The 17,845-nt window shown below is 41.4% G+C and overlaps 1 protein-coding gene across 1 annotated transcript in view; it reads right to left on the bottom strand.

Moving 5' to 3' along the window:
• The window catches only part of pclob (piccolo presynaptic cytomatrix protein b), a 53,369-nt gene that overhangs the window by 22,681 nt on the left and 12,843 nt on the right, over window positions 1–17,845 (bottom strand). Inside the window, exons 8-11 of the mRNA XM_056766839.1 lie at window positions 11,294–11,782; window positions 5,154–11,184; window positions 3,113–4,803; window positions 547–2,668 (exon numbers count right to left, since the gene is read on the bottom strand). Coding sequence (XP_056622817.1) covers window positions 547–2,668; window positions 3,113–4,803; window positions 5,154–11,184; window positions 11,294–11,782 — 10,333 coding nt within the window. The remainder of the gene's footprint in view (window positions 1–546; window positions 2,669–3,112; window positions 4,804–5,153; window positions 11,185–11,293; window positions 11,783–17,845) is intronic.

The raw sequence follows: 17,845 nt of genomic DNA, 5'->3' as shown, positions 1-17,845 counted from the left end.
TGGAAAGAGTAACAACCTTGTTCCCTTTGCATGTAAATAGCATGTACATTCACTAAAAAACAGTGAGCAAACCTTGTATAAACAAATGTACATATGAAGGTGAAAATGTAAAGGATGATGGTTCATACTTTATTTTAAGGTCAAATTCTCTGTATTAATAAACTATTAACTATGACTTTTGCCTCAGTAAACTACTAATGTGTTGCTTATTAATAGTTAGTAAGGTAGTTGTTAGGTTAAGCTTTTAGGCAGGGTTAGGGAAGTAGACTATGTTGAATATGTGCTTTATAAGTACTAATAAACAGCCAATATGCTAAAAATAGGCATCTAATAAGCAACTAGTTAATAGTGAGAATTGGTCCCTATACTAAAGTGTCACCGGATGATGACTTCATGCAAATATAACCGCTTTAAAGTACATTTAAATAAAACAAAACATTGAAAAATGGAAACAAAAGAAGAAATAAGTATAGGAAATTTGAGTTACACACACATGCACACAAATTTAGTTGTGACGGAAAATAAAAGATCTTAGAACAAATTTACCTTCACTATCTGACATGGCTCCTTGAAGGTCATCCTTTATAAAAGCAATTTCTCGTTCATATCCACATGTCCTGGATTCCTCTCTCATGTGCTGCTGGACTTCTGGAAGAGAGTGACTGGACCCAAACTGGTCCCGGGAGTCTGCCGAGATAGGTGGAAGTGGACCCGCAGATGCTCTGGCCATTCCCATAGGTTGTCCGACAGGGCTCAGTGGACTCTCCTCTTCAGAATTTTGTGCAACGATGGGAATTCTGCCTCTGCTCTGACTTATTGGCAGACTTGTTGGTTTAGCCCTAGCTGATCCAAAGTGGCTATCCTCACCTTCTGTTTTCAGACGTAGCGAGGAATTTGAGAGGTCTCTTTTGATAGACAGGTCCAGTCCATATACAGAAGAAGGCCTAGAGGAGGGTCTTGAATGACTTCCACTAGGGTATGTACCATCTTCATGAAGGGATGACCTTATGGTTGGCCCTAGGTTGCCAAAGTTTAGTGACTGAGCCAGGTTAGCACCATGTGCTGAACCCAGATATTTCTGTTGTTCAGCTAGATTCTTTCGGAGTCCAAATGTGATTTCATCTTGAAGGAGCCTTGCCCTGGCAGACAGTCCACCAACAGACGAGCTGGCAGAAGCCAAAAGCCTGCAGTAGTCGAGCTCAAGGTCCCTAGTCTCTTGAATGGGTGAAAACTTAGTAATTTTTGGGTCTATAAATGTTTTTTTATTCTTAAGCTGTTTCTGGTGGAGAACCGAGGCTGGGAGTTGCTTGGCAGCTTGTTTTTCTAACGTTAGTCTTCCTATGCTATATTTCTCAGCTTTGGGAAAATGTTTCAAACTGGTGTCAGAGTGGAGGTAGTGAGGCAGGCCCGTTAGCTGCTCGAGACTGTCTGTCCCTCTCCTGAACTCCTGCTTAATTTGCTGTTTCAACATCTTCAATTCATATGGCTCCTCCATGGAATCCTCTTCCGCTTTACCATACGGATGCAGTCTGGAAGCTGCCTGAAGAGGGACGAGGAAATCCGCCACATCTGCCGTTCGACGAACGTCAGCAGTCCGGAGCAAGCGGTCAGCTTTGCTAATATCTTTATCAGCGATACTGAAGCTTGAACAGAGGCCTGAGGTTCCCTTGGTGAGTTCTCCGATGTCATCAATCAGGACATAGTTTCTGGCATTATGGTGATCCAGGTCTGCGTAGAAGGACTCGGCTGATATGCTGGACATGGGGCTGCTGGCCATGCTGGCTCTCTCCTCTAGCCCCATCCTCAGGTCAAGGTTACTGTATTTACCCCCAAGATGGGAAACTCCATAGGAACTCTCTGTGGATGTAGGGACAATAAGGAGGGGCTGGTTGCGTACCACCTCATAGTTTGTTGTAATCTTTGGCTCTAAGTCAGACAAAGAAGCCTGTTGAGGCTTCTGTTGCATCATAAGGAGTGAGGAATGGTCATAGCCAGTCTGCTGAGTGAGTGAGGGCACAGATGAGTAGATAGATTGGTATGGGGACACCTGCTGATGGTAAAGGGACTGTTGGTATAACGTCTGCTGAGGATATTGACCTGGTGTTTGGCTTTGTGATGCATACTGATAATGGGAATATGGGCTGGGGAGGGTAGCATACTGAGAGTCGGCCTCAGTCTGCGGTGGGATGAACTGGTCAAAGTCAGACTGAGGGGCAGTCCGTGGCCGTTCTATCCCATGGCCATTACCTCGTGGCTCTCTGATGTTGCTGACCTCACTATCTGACATGTAGTCTCGCTCCTCTGCCACTCCTTGCAAGTAGGCTCTCTCCCTCTTCTCTCTCTCTTTAAGTAAAGCCTCTTTCCTTCGATTTATACCCATCTCCAGATACCTCAATTTAGCATCTATCTCTTTCTCCTCCTCATCAAGCTCTGCCTGTATTTTACGGAGTTTTGAGGACTCACGTTCAACCAAATTCAGCTCTTTGTCTATGTCATGCAGGATTTTGGCCCGGGCCAATGTGGTGTTCCGACACATTCGTCTTCTGGCAGAGCCAGTGGAGTACCCAGAAAGGCCAAGGAGGGTATCTTCTTCCGGTGGTGGATGAGGTAGCGTGCGTTTTACTTTTTTCTGACTGCCAACTGGTGTACCGCTCTGTGAACCCTTGCTCTGTTGATTAAAAACAGAAATGCAAAGAAAAGCTAGCAAACAGAAATACATTTTACTTCCAACACAATATACACTATATACTGTATGCAAAAGATTGGAGACACCTCCTTCTAATAAACATGTTTATCTATTCCAGTATTTGCAATTGAGGTAAATTTTATTGTTCTTCCACAGTAGACTAAATCAATCATTCCTTAGTGAACCTTGCATTGTGAACAGGGACATTGTCATGATGGAATAGACAAGGGCCCTGGCCAAACTGTTGCTTTAAAACTAGAAGCACACAATTATCTAGAATAGCATTAAGATTTGTACTCACAGTAATGACACAATTAGTCAAACCTGTTCATTAGAAGGGGTGTTTAACTTAAATGTAAAGTAAGTAAAATAACAGGGAATGATACATTAAAAATAATCTGTCTTTTTATAAAGTGCAGTGCTTACTGAGTAGGTGTCTGAGTACTGGTACATCATTCTGTCGTCAGTCATTGGACTGAGAGACTTTGGATCAGACAGGGATCGCTGTGAGCCACGTAGTGATCTTGAGCTACTTGGATGCCTCGATGATTCAACAGTCAGCATCTTCTGTGAGCTCTTCCCAGGGGATACTGGAGAATTGGGGGAGCATAACACCTTTGGAGATTTGGTAACTATTGAGGCTCCAACATCATCAGCTGTCAGGTGTGTGCTAACACTTATCTCAGTGGGAGCTGGACGTCTTTTATCTTTTTCTGATGTTATATCCGAGTCGCTTTCTGTTAGGCCATCTCTATGTAAATCTACCTTAGTGTCCACCTGAGCTCGAACAGGAGATCTCCTGATAGTCCCTGAATGCTCTGTTTGAACTGAAATCTCTGCTACAGTCTGAATCGCAATACTTGACACCTTTAAGCTTTTACCCTTCTCCCCATCAGTGTATCTACTGGTACGGGACCTGCGTCTGCTCCGAACAGGGATGTCCCATTCATCCTGATCCTCATCATCAGTTTGAACACAGCTGTCTACACTTCTCTTACTTCTTCTCCTTCTACCAGGAGCAATCCTCTCAACTGCATCTTCATCATCTGTTTGAACACCACTTTCAATCAATTTCTTGCAACTGAAATCTACATTCTGATCTAGTTTAGCTGTGTTTTGCAGGTTTGAAGACAACTGCATTTGCTCCTTTGTCTGAGCACCTACTGACACAAGAATGTTTGAACCATGCTGAGTAAAAGCACCAGAGGTGGTGTTCAGCCAGTTTTGACCTTGTGTAGTGTCATGAAGGGTCACTGCAGATGAAATGGAGTTGTCATCCTTCACTGGCCAGTACTGTCCATTATCTCCAGAATATTTAGATTCAAGTATAATGTCTGAGCTGGTAGGTGGGGATTCATTTGGTCCAAACCCATAGGGATATATATTTTGCTCTTCTAGTTGTTGGTGGAGTTGTTGCTGTAACCTGTGGATTTGCTCCAACTGAATCTGCTGCTGTTCAAACGTTTCTTGTTGGAGAATCAGATGGGCTTTGCGTTCCTCTTCTTGTTGCATGAGGAGCTGTTGCTTCATGTTCTGAAGCTCCCCAAGTTCTTTCTGAACAACAAACTGCTCTTGCTCTCGGTATCGCTGTATCTCTTGTCTTTCCCATTCAAGCTCTTCAGCAAGACACAGCTGCTTCAACTTCTCTAGCTGTAGAAACTCATGTTCAGCCTTGTACTGCTGGCTCTTGCTGTCATCAAAGTCTGGGAAATTTGGAGATACCAGTGTATCTAAAGAGGCTGCTATGGCCTCAAGAGTAGCATCAGAGTAGAGCTCAGGGAAGGCGGTCAGTGAGGGAAGAAGACTGGCTAATGCAGATGGTAGAATATCCTTTGAAATATCTGTGGTCGGTACAAAGCCATATGGTGCAGGCTGATTTTCAAGTCCTGAAAATGGAATGGAATCAGGGAGACTATTGCACGTTGTGTTAAATATTGAACCTGGTTGAGTGGTAATGGCATACGTGGATGGGGCAGGAGCTGACACAGATGAGTAAACAATGCCATTTGATGTTCTTAGCAAACTATTGACACCAAATGATGTTACTGTAGAATGTTGAGCAGTCGTGAGCCCAGTCAATGGCAAAGTGCCTTTCTTTGAGTAGTCTAAGGCTTCATCTGTTTGATTGTGAAAAAAGAATCAACAGCATAATCAGTGTTGAAATGAACAGTTGCTTTTCCAGTGTATTTTGAAGCCATGCGGTAATAACTAATAAATTACGAAAACGGAAACCAATCTGCATGCAAAGATCTTGTTAGTGTCATCAGATTAGCAGGATGCAAAGCCAAAACACTGAGGGACAACACGGAGGCAAATGCATGCATCTGTTTAAAAAAACAAAAACAAGTACAGAACCATTAATGAAATCTAAAGCATTCAGAGAGTAAACAATAAAAAAAGGGAACCAATAAGCTCTTAATAAAAAACTAAACATTTAAGGACATAAGGAACATGTTTAGTGCCATACCTGCTGAATATTTAGATGATGTCAAATCAATAGCCCCTTCGGATGCCCCATTTTGATAGGTGAATCCATTCTTCCTCTCATAACCAAAGAGGTCAGTCTCCTTGAAATGATTGTCCGATACCAAACCCTTCATGGTGCTGAGATCTTCAATGACAATCTGATCTTCTTTGATGCCAGATGGGACGTCAGGTTGAGTGGTCACTGGTGGCTGTGTTCTGCAGCTCCCTGTGAAAGGAAGCTTGTAAATGACATCACAACAAACAGCTCGCCCTCCCAACGTGAGATCCACTGGAGTACCATCATCCTCCACAACAGTTGTGACCACTCCAGAAGACGAGGACAAAGCAACCATGGTTTTCATTGGCTTAGAAGTGGTGAGGTCTACAGGTCCAGGTGCTGATGGTTCTATATGTATTGTTGTACTAGCAGTGCCATTTGTGAAGCTCACCGGGGATACTGTAACGGGCATTAGAGGAACGCCTGTGCCCACAATACCTCTATATGAAAGGTTGATAGGGATCTCTGCACCGGTTGTAGGTTTGGGTTGAGGACTTACAGGTCTATACACTATCTGTGCGAGTGGCTCAAAAGGGTTGTATGTGGTAAGTGGAAGAGGCAATGAAGTGGCATTTCCCAGGTCCAGTGGCTTCTCAACTATGCTATTGTTATTGTAGGTAATGGTAGCTGTGCAAGTTACAATTGTTATACTATCCGTTACAACAGAGAGCGTTGCAGTGGGGATTATTTCAGTGCTAAGATTCACTATCTCTGGTTGCACAGCAGTAGCCTGTCGCTTGTCAATTGATTCACTTAGAAAAGATGACTGACTTGAATCTGTCGCTGTAAGATCCATTCCTTGGTCAGTCATTGTAACATTGATTTTTAATGTTGTGAGATCTATAACATCACCAGGGTAGTGTATTCTTCCATTCTGTTTGGGTTTTGGATGTACTTCTGGTTGAACTGTGACAGCGGCACTCTTAGGTTCAGGCATGGGCTCAACCGGTAACCTCTCCTGAACAACTGACACAGTGGTAGTTCTTTGCACTTCAGTAGTAACAACTTGAGTTACAAGACTAGGCAATTTCTCAGGGTGCTGCTCAGTTTTGGAGATTGCGGAGTAGACTTGGCTCAAGCTTGATATAACTTCTTGACTCTCAATTGATTTTGTAAATTGGGTGAATGTGATCGGTGTTGATGGCACAGCAGCTGCAGTAGACACTGCTTGGGTTTCTTGTTTTTGCTGATGCTGAAGTTGTACTACTGGAACTGGTGATGGACCAAATCCATTTAATGCCTTTTCTGTAGCAGAGACAATTAATACTTCCTCTACATCCAAACTATGAATGCCTTCATTTTGAGTTGGAATTGGAATCTGGGTTATTGTTATTGGTGCAGGATATGTTGTTGGCATTTGATGTGTCTTAGGCTCCTGCCGTAACTCCCTCACTGTCTCCTGTGCAAAAAATTCAGATGATACAGTGCCCTCCCTCTCTGATGGTATTGATGTTTTTGCTTGTTCTAAAGCCATTGGGATAACAGAAACCATAGAACGTGTGGTGTACGCTGTTGCAGTTGGTTCAATGGCAACATGTGGGGCTACTGTAATCACTGCAGGTGGACTGATTAAAGCTTCTGGTGATGCTATTACAAGTGGTTCTGAAAACAATGTTTGTACAGCAGAAACTGCTGGCACTGGAACAGTCATATAAGGAGCTACTACACTTGGTGCTGAATCTACTTGTATCTCCTTTGTGACTGATGCAGTTTCGGCTGCCATTACTAAAGGTGGTGCTGCTATAGTTGAGATAACCTTTGGTAGCGCTGCTACGGTTTGAGCAGAAATTGCCATCACAGGTGCATCCACATAAGCTGTTGCAAAAACTCTTGGAGCATCACATGGAACCTGCTGCCATGGAGTTGGCAGTGATGATCTGCGCATCGGGGCCTGAGTTGTAATGCTCTCCACAGGTGAGCCTGGCTCTGAGGGTAATGTTATCACCACATATGTTTCAAGTGTTCTGGCAAATCTAGGTGACAGAGGTGATTTTGGTGAAGAAGCACCATGCTTGCTTTCAACAGGGGCAGTCAAACTTAATGACAGTGCTTTTGGGGGTTCTCTTGTTCTTGGTAAAGTTGCAGCACGAACCGCTTGAAAAGCTACTGGTTCAGGGCTAACTGGTGGTTTCACACTTTCTCTTGATCTGTGATTAAATACCAGCCCTGGTGGAATGCAGACTGGCTTGGGAGGAACAGGAGGTGGTGATTTGTGCGGTGGGGTTACGGCTGGTTTCACAGTCATGCTGGGCACACTTGAAGGGGTTTCAGGAGTTGCTATAACTGATGAAGAAGTGCAGACAGTCATATGTTGGTTTAAGTCAACTTTGGGCACTGTGTTATAGGGCAGTTCGGGTGGTGAAACTGAAGGTGGTGGTGGAAATTCAATCACTGGTTTATCTGTTCTTTCCTGAGAGACGGCCATTATTTGCGGTTTTGTTACAGTGAGAGGAACTGCTGAATCAGTGACAGCACTTGATAAAGATGGAACAGTGGCTGCACAAGGTAAAGGAGATACACTAACAACAACAGGTTGACTTCTACCATCGCCAGTTGTTGTTTTAATAGCCACTGAGGATGCAATAACATCTTGAGCTACCTGGTTAATCAGAGACACATTTTCAAAATTCGGAAGCATGATGACAACTTGACCTTGCTGTGTCTGCACAGCAGGAGAAGTAATTTGTGAAACGGATTGCAATGGAGAAACAGTAGCAAATTCAACAGGTTTCTGATGTATTTCCCCCACCATTGGGTGAGTTTGTACCAACATTGGCTGAACTGGTTGGGAGGGTATAGCTCCAAAAGCAACAGTTGTAGTAAAAGTAGGAGAAACACCAGAGACTGTCTTTGCAGCAGTATGCTCTGGAGGTACAACAGATGAGGCTTTGTAAGATGTGGGTGCCAATTCTAGTTGGGTTTCCTTTGTACTCTGATCCATGGAAATACTGGTTGGTGGCTGAGATGTTTCCTCGTGGTCCATAGAGACAACATTTGCTGGTATTGATGCTGATACCATTGTTGGGAGAGTAATAGGCACTTGATTTGCTGAAATTGTAGGTGAAACCGGGGCATAGGCTATAGGACGTACTGGATGTATAGACTGAGATGGAGCTGTAACCAGACTTGGCATCTGAACAACAACAGAAGTCTCCTGTGATTGAATAACAGGTGCAGCAACAGTGGAAGGTATGATAGAATTTGCTACAGATACTGTCTGGCCTAAAATTTTTGTTATCTCTTGCTCAATTCGTGGAACAGCCACATGTGAAACTATTTGTTTCTCTAGTGTGGATGATTTTGCAGCTGCAGTTGGTTCATGCATTTCAAAAGCCAATGGTTTTTCAACTAAATCTTGAGGAGCTGAATCCACAGTAAGTTCTGGAGTTTCAGTATGGATGGTTTTCTGCATAGGTTTTGATATAACTGATGATTTGAGATCAGTTCCTAATATTAGCTTTGAAACAGGAACTTCAGAAGGAGTAGGAACATTTACTAAGACATGGGGTAAGGATGGAGTGACTGCCGAAGGGGATCCAATCATCTGTGTGGAGGAAACATAAGGACCAATCACAGGTGCTGGATGAGCTGTGGCTTGCTCAGACACGCATTCAGGCATTTGAATTATAACTGTAGAATCATCAACAACACTGGGGCTTGCTGGAGTAGTTGGTTCAGGTGTCTGATCAGAACCTGGAGAGGAGGATGGTGCCATTGCTGCTTCTATATATGAATCTGGAGATGAAAGGCCAGGAGATGTGGGTGGAGATATTGGAGATATTGCCGAATCCTGAACTGGAAGAGTTCCAGCAGTTTCTGGAACATGTTTGGAAGAAGGAATTTCACACATGACAGAAATGGGACCAGCCTCAAATGACTCTTCTGATGAATTTGGTTCTGAAACTTCTTTAAGGATGTCTTCACCTTGTGGAACATCTGCAGACTCTTGTGATATTGTTTCTTGTGCAAAACTGTCTTCCTCATCAACTTCCTCTTCACCAGAAGAACACTGGGTGATTTTTAAATCAGGAATAAGATACAAGCATTTCTTTACCTCCTGAGTAGATGTTGATTCTGTAATGTATGGCTCCAAAATGCATTCAATAGGTTCAGTTGCAACGTCTTCTTCCCCACTTGAAGGGATAAATATCACCTCGGGGGAATCATAAGATGACTCAGACACAGATAGAGGAGAGGCTGGAGATAACGGAGATGACTGGGTTGGACTTGTTCCTGGTGTTAAGACATCTTTTTGTTTCTTTAATAGCTCGTCATAGGCATCCTCAGCCTGCAACAGCTGCTTTTCTGTTTTATCTGGAGTATGTGCATCATTTCCAGAAATATCAACATAACAAGTATCACTGACATCAAGTTGCAAGAAAGATGCATCCATTTCCTTAGGCTCCAGTTCCTTTTGGAAAGCTTCCCTCCTTTTGTGCATCATCTCCTCATAAGCCTCCTCTGGTGTCATAAGTATCCTTACAGACTCGCTCTCAGCCACCTTTCCAAAACTGTGTCCATGTGTAACCATACCAAAAGATGTTACTGCCTGTTCATGTTCCTCAACTAAGGTGTCATAAGCATAGTCCTCTATTAACATACCTCCATATAGTGGCTCAATATCAGGAGGTGTACATTTTTCAAATGTTTCGTATTCCCGTGCTTTCTGCATCATTTCCTCATATGCCTCTTCTGCACTTTTTAACGGCTTTACTGTGACATCAAGTGCCTTGTGTGTTTCAGTTGATGACGTTCTGCATTCTCTTTGGTCACTCTCTGGCTCAGATTCAATACTTGGTGAGAAGTCAGAGAAAGATGAGGATTTGTGTTCTTCCAGGTCTGAAGTTTGCCTTAACTTATCGGCTTTAGACAAATTATCACGTCTCCTTTGAATTGCAAAATCATCTCTTTCCTTCTTTGATTTTTTGGTGACCTTTCTTAACAGCTGCTGATCACCATCTCGAGCTTCCTCTTTCATCTCATCATTTTCCATACGTACCCTATCCTCCTCAGATGAGTCTCCTATGGTGGGAAGGGCCTGGCCCTGTTGTCTGTGTTTGGCCTTTCTTTGTTGCTTACTCTCTGCTTTTGCCTTTTTATGACTTGGGCTGCTATCACTGTCTTCATCAATAGAGGACACAGAAGTAGGTGAAGCACTTCCAGGCGTGATGCTGGACACCTGCACACTGGAAGACCCATCGCCTTTAGACGAATCCTCATTTAAACTTTCATACTCCTCTGTGATCTGTCTAACGGGGGAGAATGTAGTTGTGATCTTTTCATTGTCATCTGACACATCTATTTCCACTTTGCATTCCTGTAATGCTTCTGAGACAGGGATGACTTGTGCATATTGATTCTCTCTTTCATGAGAATAAAGACTATTGTCAATCCACTTCTCTGGCTGTGGAGAAAGGTTCTTTAGTTCCCGATTTGGCTTCTTTGCATCTTCTGGTTCGACCTCTATTGTCTCTTGCTGTGCTTCCGGCCCTCCCGTCTCCACTCCGATTTGGTTTTCCTCATCGGATGGTATCAAGTTCTCATCTGCACCCATGTGCATAAGTTGTCTTCGTATGAATTCTTCATCGTCTCCAGAACTGTATTTCTCACTGCTGGAGGAATCCAGCCTTACTCTTCTTATCTGAATCTGAGGGGTGAATTCGCTCCCGCTGCTGTCCTCATGATGTTGTTTTATGGTATCCGGCGCATTGACATGGAAGAGTTTTGAGTCGGTTTCTTTAATGGACATTTCACTAGTTCTGTGTATCTCTTTAAGCTCCTCCTCAGCTGAGCTGTATGATTCCACTGATTTTGATAAGATGTCTTGTCCTTGTTGGCCTTTAATATCTGCAACCATTAAGGTGTCTACATTAGCTAGCTGACTAATTTCAGGAAGACTTGTGACCATCTGTATCACAACATTGTCTTTTTGTTCTACTATGGCAGCTGGATGAGGTGCTGTAACCTCTTTCACCTATAATTAAAAAAAAACATTTAGTACAATTAATACAACACAAAAAATGTATGTATTTTATTCAAACGAAAAAATGTAAAACCTCAATAACTTGAATGTGATGCTCTACCTTTACTACATTGTCAAAAGCTTCAATGTTTTTGTCTGTTTCTTTCAAACCCTCAGCAGCAGTTATAACATATCTCTGAGACTCTACAGCTGGTATTGGTGCCGTCAAATCCCCTTCATCTACAGCTGTTCCCAGCATATCCTTGAGAGCTCTCTCCACCTTTTCTTTATCATCACCATCAATGGAGACTGGTGCAACAGATTTATGAGTGACCGTAGAAGCAGCATTAGTCGAAGTAAAAGAAGCTCCAGGGACAGCTGACGTGGTCACTATTGTCTTCACATCAATACTAGCAGTTTGCACCTCCTCTACATGCTTCTCAGGTGATGGTTTTGGAGAAGGAGCAGGGAGCTTGGATATTTCTGTTTTGGGGTTGACTGTTGGCTCTGCTTTTACGGATGCAGGGGAGGATACAGGCATTTTCCCCATGTCTCCAAGTTGTCCAGCTAGAGCTCTCTGTGTTTGACAATTCAAACACAACCATTCAGCCTGAAAAACAAAATCATTTTTAAAAGACGATAATGGCATAATAGTTATCATCATCATTTGTTTGCACATTTTCAACATACATATGCATTAAGCAACCTTATGGCTTTACACTGAAAAAACATAAAGTGTGGAATTGTACCTCATCGATGTCCTTATTACATTTTTACAGAACTTATTGTTTAAGTTGTACTTAGATTTTTTTTATTTTATAATCAATATTATTATTTTGTAGTATTAAATATGAACAAATGAGCATTAAACAAAATTAGAGCAGACCGCATGTAATTTACAAAAACATAGCTAGAGACTTATTTCTGAGGATAAATCCACAAATAAATGCACTCTCCCCAGCAATTTTACAGCAGCTCCTTTATCTTTATTCTGTCAAGCAGCACTTGCCATAAAATACCTGTCTCCGACCCTGCAGCATCACAACGGATATGCAACTGAGGCTCTAAATGTGATCTTTTTAACAATAAAAAACTGCTCACAGTGATTAAATTATAAAATATGGCTCAGATGTAAGCAGATGTAAACACCCGCACACTCTGTCCTAACTCTCCTCACACCCAATGACGCAAACAAACAAAACAATTAATAGGCACATGGTCTGATTTAAGTACTGTTCTTTATGATGAAAATATCCAGGAGTATTTCATTCACACTCAAAAGCTTATTCGCAAAGCTGTGACTATAGGCTCAAGATTTTCTTAGAAATTGTAATTTAAAGTCCAATTATTTTAAAAGCAGGGGATATTTAAATGCATCCTGAAGTGAAAGAAATTGAAAGAAAAGTCCCAAGACTGATCTTCTTTCCAGCACAGCCAATTCAAAAAAGTGAAATGAATTTTGAATCTCAAAATTCTCTCTCTCTGTCTATTTCACTAATTATTCAAATTAAAAACAGATGCGTTTAAAGGTTATTTTAACAGCTTTCCTAGGGCAAAGAAACCAGATATAGTTACATAATAGATGAGACGCGTAAACACTGATGATGAGGATAAATCAGTGTGGTAGATCAGAACATCCTCCATCTTCAGGATACCTAAATTACATCAAAATCCAAGACTACAGTAATGAACAAAGGATTTGACCAGGTCAGTACCGACAGTCACCACGGAAACCAGATCAGATTCTGGCAATGCCATTTTTGCTCCAAAACATAGTAGGCTGTCTACTTTTCTTTCTGTGCAACAACATACACATCCTTCTAATCATCGATAATAAGAAGAATTAACAGAACTATTAGCTGTCATGCCGAGTTGCTGCCTATAAGGGGCTGTGTCCACCGAGGCGTTTCTGCTCTAATGCCAATTTTTTCGGGCAGTAGAGCATGTTTTCAATGGAAACGACACGTTTTTTGAAAGCGCCAGCAGGTGGCGTTCTTTTCCGCAGGTTCAGTGCCGGCGCTCAGGGTTTTTTCACGCTGAGCGTTTCCTAGTAACAAATGCGTCTCACTTTGAAAAAAATTATGTTCAAGAAACCGCAATCAGCGTTTTCAGCCGCTTAAAAGCGCCTTGGTGGATCTGGAGCCTAAAGTGTGTGCTAAACTAAATGAGTCACACATCAGTAAGGGTGCCGCTTAAGAAGCTGCCTATAAAGAATACCTACCATTTACGCCTAAACTTTTGACTTTGCAGTTAAAAGAATGTCAGTAAAACTTAACAAAAACAAAGTTTCGGCTGTTTATTTACACGAAAACTGCGTTTTTGGGGACTGAACGTAAAACAATTGAAACCGGTTGTGAGTTAGCTTAAATGTGCAATAATTACCTCTTATCACAATCTTGACTCAGTCTCATACATATGCAAATGAGGAGAAGCCTGATTTTAATCACAACAAACCCAGAGTGTCGACCAATCAGAACATTAATTAACAATAACAGGAACCAATCATCTTCTATAGCATGTATGACATTCTTAAAGAATGTTCTCATCACAGCATTTTGTCGATACTGTACGTAGGCAATGAGTGTTGATCACCATACATAAAATAATGCTACGCACCACACGCAGTTTTTAAAGAATAAAAGAAGGAAAAATATCACAAAAGTCGTCAATAAAAGTGCTGAATGTTTTAAGCTTGAATGCGTGTTGATTTTGAAAAGGAGGAAGAGAATAACACCACTTGTAATGAGAGCATATGGTGATTTTTTAATAGTGGCTTTCAGGTCACAACTAGGTTTTGCACCTCAAAACGCTGCCAAATATATTTTTGACATTTGCAGAACTCTTCCTTTGCATTTTCGAAATGTTTCCTAGCAATGACAGTAATATGCTTTCAAGATTCAGATCACTAACTGTATGCCCCAGTGATTTCATTCCTTCTACAAAGACGCGTCAAGGAAAGACGTTGTACTCCAAGATCAATTACTGTATATAAGTTCAACCATTTAAACAGAAACGTCAATGTCAACATCCCCAAATAACAAATAAGGCCTGTTCACACTGCACTTAACCCCGGGTGCTCTTCATTCTAAACCCAGCTTTTAACCCGGTTATCCCCGCATTTTACCCTGGGTTATGAGAACATGCTCCAAATCAGGGTTAGCACTGCTTTTGCAGGGTTAACCCTGTATTGCGGTGTATTGCGGTGCCAATGTCGGCAGTGTGAAAGGAAGCGGGCGTAGAATGATAGGACCAGACGCTTAGCAACGGACACCCAATAAAAAACTGAACAGCGCTTACCTCATTTCACAAGCTGTGCACAGTCACAGAAACTCTGTGTGCTGTTTAAACCGTCCTTTGAGTTTTTTTATTTATTCGAGTAAGTAATGTCTTATGAGGCTTAAAACAGCCAAAAAGGATTTGCGAGGCGTCATCTTTCGCTGGATCAACCGGATATTCGGTTATTTAAAGGGACCACGCACTATATTTATTCAGCCAGTATTTTTCTGCTGTGTTTATCCAATCATGACCCTTGACACCACAAATATGGAAATAAGAATGTTAACCCACGGTTTAGTGATGTACAGTATGAAACATCAGGGTATGAATACCCATGGGTATCTCTTAACCCCTGGTAAATTATAAGCAGCGTGAAACGTGAAACAGACAACCCTGGATTCTGTTTACCTGGGGTTAAAAATAGCCGGGGGGGTCAAATTCTTCTGGCTTGTATATTGCTAGTTTCTCATTTGCCAATATGGAAAAAGAAGGATTAGGACTAATAAGAAACAGCAAAAGAGTGGGACGTACTTGACTATAAATAAACTGTGCCAGCTGATAGTGTTGTTTATTCACATGCTGTCTGCAAAGTTTCAGCTCACAATTCACTAAATTAATTATGCAAATCAGGTGCACACACATACCCACACACATCCTAAAAAAATCAGTGCTAAATGCAATTTGCACTGTATAATTCCCCAAATTGCATGGATATTGATGGCAAAGGACTGTCATGATGTAGTTTATTTGACTAAAACCGTACAGCATCGCTCAACAGCTGCAATGCACACATTTAATTCAGTTCTAAAATGCACGACTACATATCACACCTGGAATCCAGCTGTAATGCTGGTCATCCTTTGCCAATCATTTGATAATTACTACTGCAAGAACCATTAAAAAATTTAATAAACATCTCTAAATTAAAACAAAACTACATGCAGACAACCATTGGGCTTATTAAACAACAATTCAACACATTTTTGCGAATACAAGGACATTCTACTATAAGCACCGTCATTTGCACAGAGAGTAGGCAAATATGCATTGACAAGAATGACTTAACACACAATTACAATAGTGAAATACAGCAAAGCGCTGCTTCAGTGAATTAGCATCTACTCGAGCTGGATCGCGCTTGATTCATGAATAAGACAGAATGAATGATTCATGAATAAGCTTTAGCCATGAAAGACTTTGGGTTTAAGTGGCAACTGTTAAGCAGATTTGATCCTTCAGTCACTAATAAACAGGAGAATTATGCTTCACTTCGGAACAAAAGCAGAACCCTCGCTAACATCATTTTACTTGACACCTCAATTTCAAGACTGGTCACAGATAGTTAGCACAGCCAACACAAGAAGCGCAGCAAAAATATTCTGCTGTCTGTTTCATCACCTGCTGTTTTCTGAGCCTTACAAGAATGTGGGATGTCAAACATGGTGCATTACCCAATATCACTGCTTCCCACCTCACTGTGTTAGTACATGACAGGAATGACAAGTACAACCAGCAATATTATAAAACATCAAAAAGCTGAACTGGATGCATCTTGGTCATGTCATGGACTTTAAGTTAAACAGTTGACTACTATTGCTGTCACGATATCAGCTTTTCACTACGAGGAATTCTCGATGATGAAAGATATCATAATAAAAAATAAAGAAACAAAAACCATTGCGTGACAATAATATATTGTGACAACCTTATTTGAAACCTCTCCAGCAGCGCATCTCTCTGTTTAGACGACATCTCACACATTTCAACACAATCATCTAATGTTCCAATCGTCATCTAATCATATGTGATGTTTTATCATCCCATCCCAAAGAAAGAAAACAGTATCATTAGCTTGTATTTCCTGTTGCATAAATGTATCTCTTTGCCCTCCACAGCTGGTTGTGAATCAGCTGAGCCTGGCCGACCGCCACGCAAGTCCTATTAAATTACAGACAAGCGGCACAAACCAGCAGGCCTGGAGAGAGGTTTCGTATGGGCCATTGTTTTCAGTGATTAACCCAAGAACAAAAAAAACAACCAGCTCTCTGGTGATAAGAGACACAACAAGAATACAGCAAACCAATGAAGCTCGATCGAATAGAAGAGGAACACAACACAACTCAATTCAATTGTATTTATATAATGATTTAAATGTGCATTGTTCCATAGCCGCTATACAGGAGAAAATAAGAAAATAAGAAAAATGGTAAAACACAGCACCGACAAGATCATTCTAGTAAATAATATCTAACAAATGCAGTCTGCCGGTGGATTATTTGGCATATTATGTGTGAAAGCTTGGCTGAAAAGATGTGTAAAATTTGGAGAGTTTGTCTGACCCTTGAATAGTATCAGGAACGCTATTTCAGAGTTTAGGTGCTACATTTGAGAAAGCTTTACCCCCTTTGGTGGATTGAGTTATTCTATGTATTATCAATAGTCTGGAGTTTTGAGATCTTAGAGAGCGTTATGGGTTGTAATGTGATAGAAGCTCTGTTAAGTAGGTAGGGGCTTAACCGTTTAGGCCTTTATAAGTTATTAAAAGAATTTTAAAGTAAATAAGATACTAATGGGTAGCCAGTGAAGGGTTGATAACATTGGAGTTATGTGATCGTATTTTCTTGACCTGGTTCAAACTCTGGCAGCTGCATTCTGTACTTTGTTTATTGATGATGCATGATCGCCAGTAAGTAGTGCAGTACAGTAATCAAGTCTTGAGGTCACAAATGCATGAATAAGCTTCTCTGCGTCAGCAACACAGAATATTTCGTAATTTGGCAACATTTCTAAGGTGGAAGAACGGTGTTTGTGTGACATTTTGAGATGTGATTTCCAAATGACAGGTTGCTGTCTAAATAACGCCTAGGTCTTTAACTGTATTTGTTGGAGTTACAGTGCAGCCTTAAATTTGCAGGTTATAATCCGAAGTATTCTTTTTACGTGTCTTTGGTCCAATGAGTAATATTTCTGTTTTATTAGAATTTAACAGGAGGAAATTACTATTCATCCAATGTTTGATATCTTCGATGCACTCTGCCCATTTGGATAGCTGGAAGGAATAATCTGGTCTTGTTGAGATATATAGCTGAGTATCATCTTCATAACAGTGGAAGGTACTTCCATTTTTTGTAATAATGTTGCCAAGGGGCAGCATGTATATGGAGAATGGCAATGGTCCTAAAACTGATCCCTGAGGTAATCCATAATTTACGTATTAGATTTGATGATTCCCCATTTAAATGGACAAATTGATATCTGTCTGATAAGTAAGATCTGAAGCATTGTAGTGCCTGTCCCTGAATACTGGTACAATTGTGTATGCGATCTAAAGTATGTTATGGTCTACAGTATCGAACGCAGCACTAAGGTGAAGAAGGACTAGGAGTCAGACGTTTCT

Source organism: Triplophysa dalaica, chromosome 14 (assembly GCF_015846415.1).
Source record: "Triplophysa dalaica isolate WHDGS20190420 chromosome 14, ASM1584641v1, whole genome shotgun sequence".
Classification (NCBI taxonomy): Eukaryota; Metazoa; Chordata; class Actinopteri; order Cypriniformes; family Nemacheilidae; genus Triplophysa; species Triplophysa dalaica.
The sequence above is the reverse complement of the archived record's forward strand: the minus strand, read 5'-3'. Positions and strand labels throughout refer to the sequence as shown.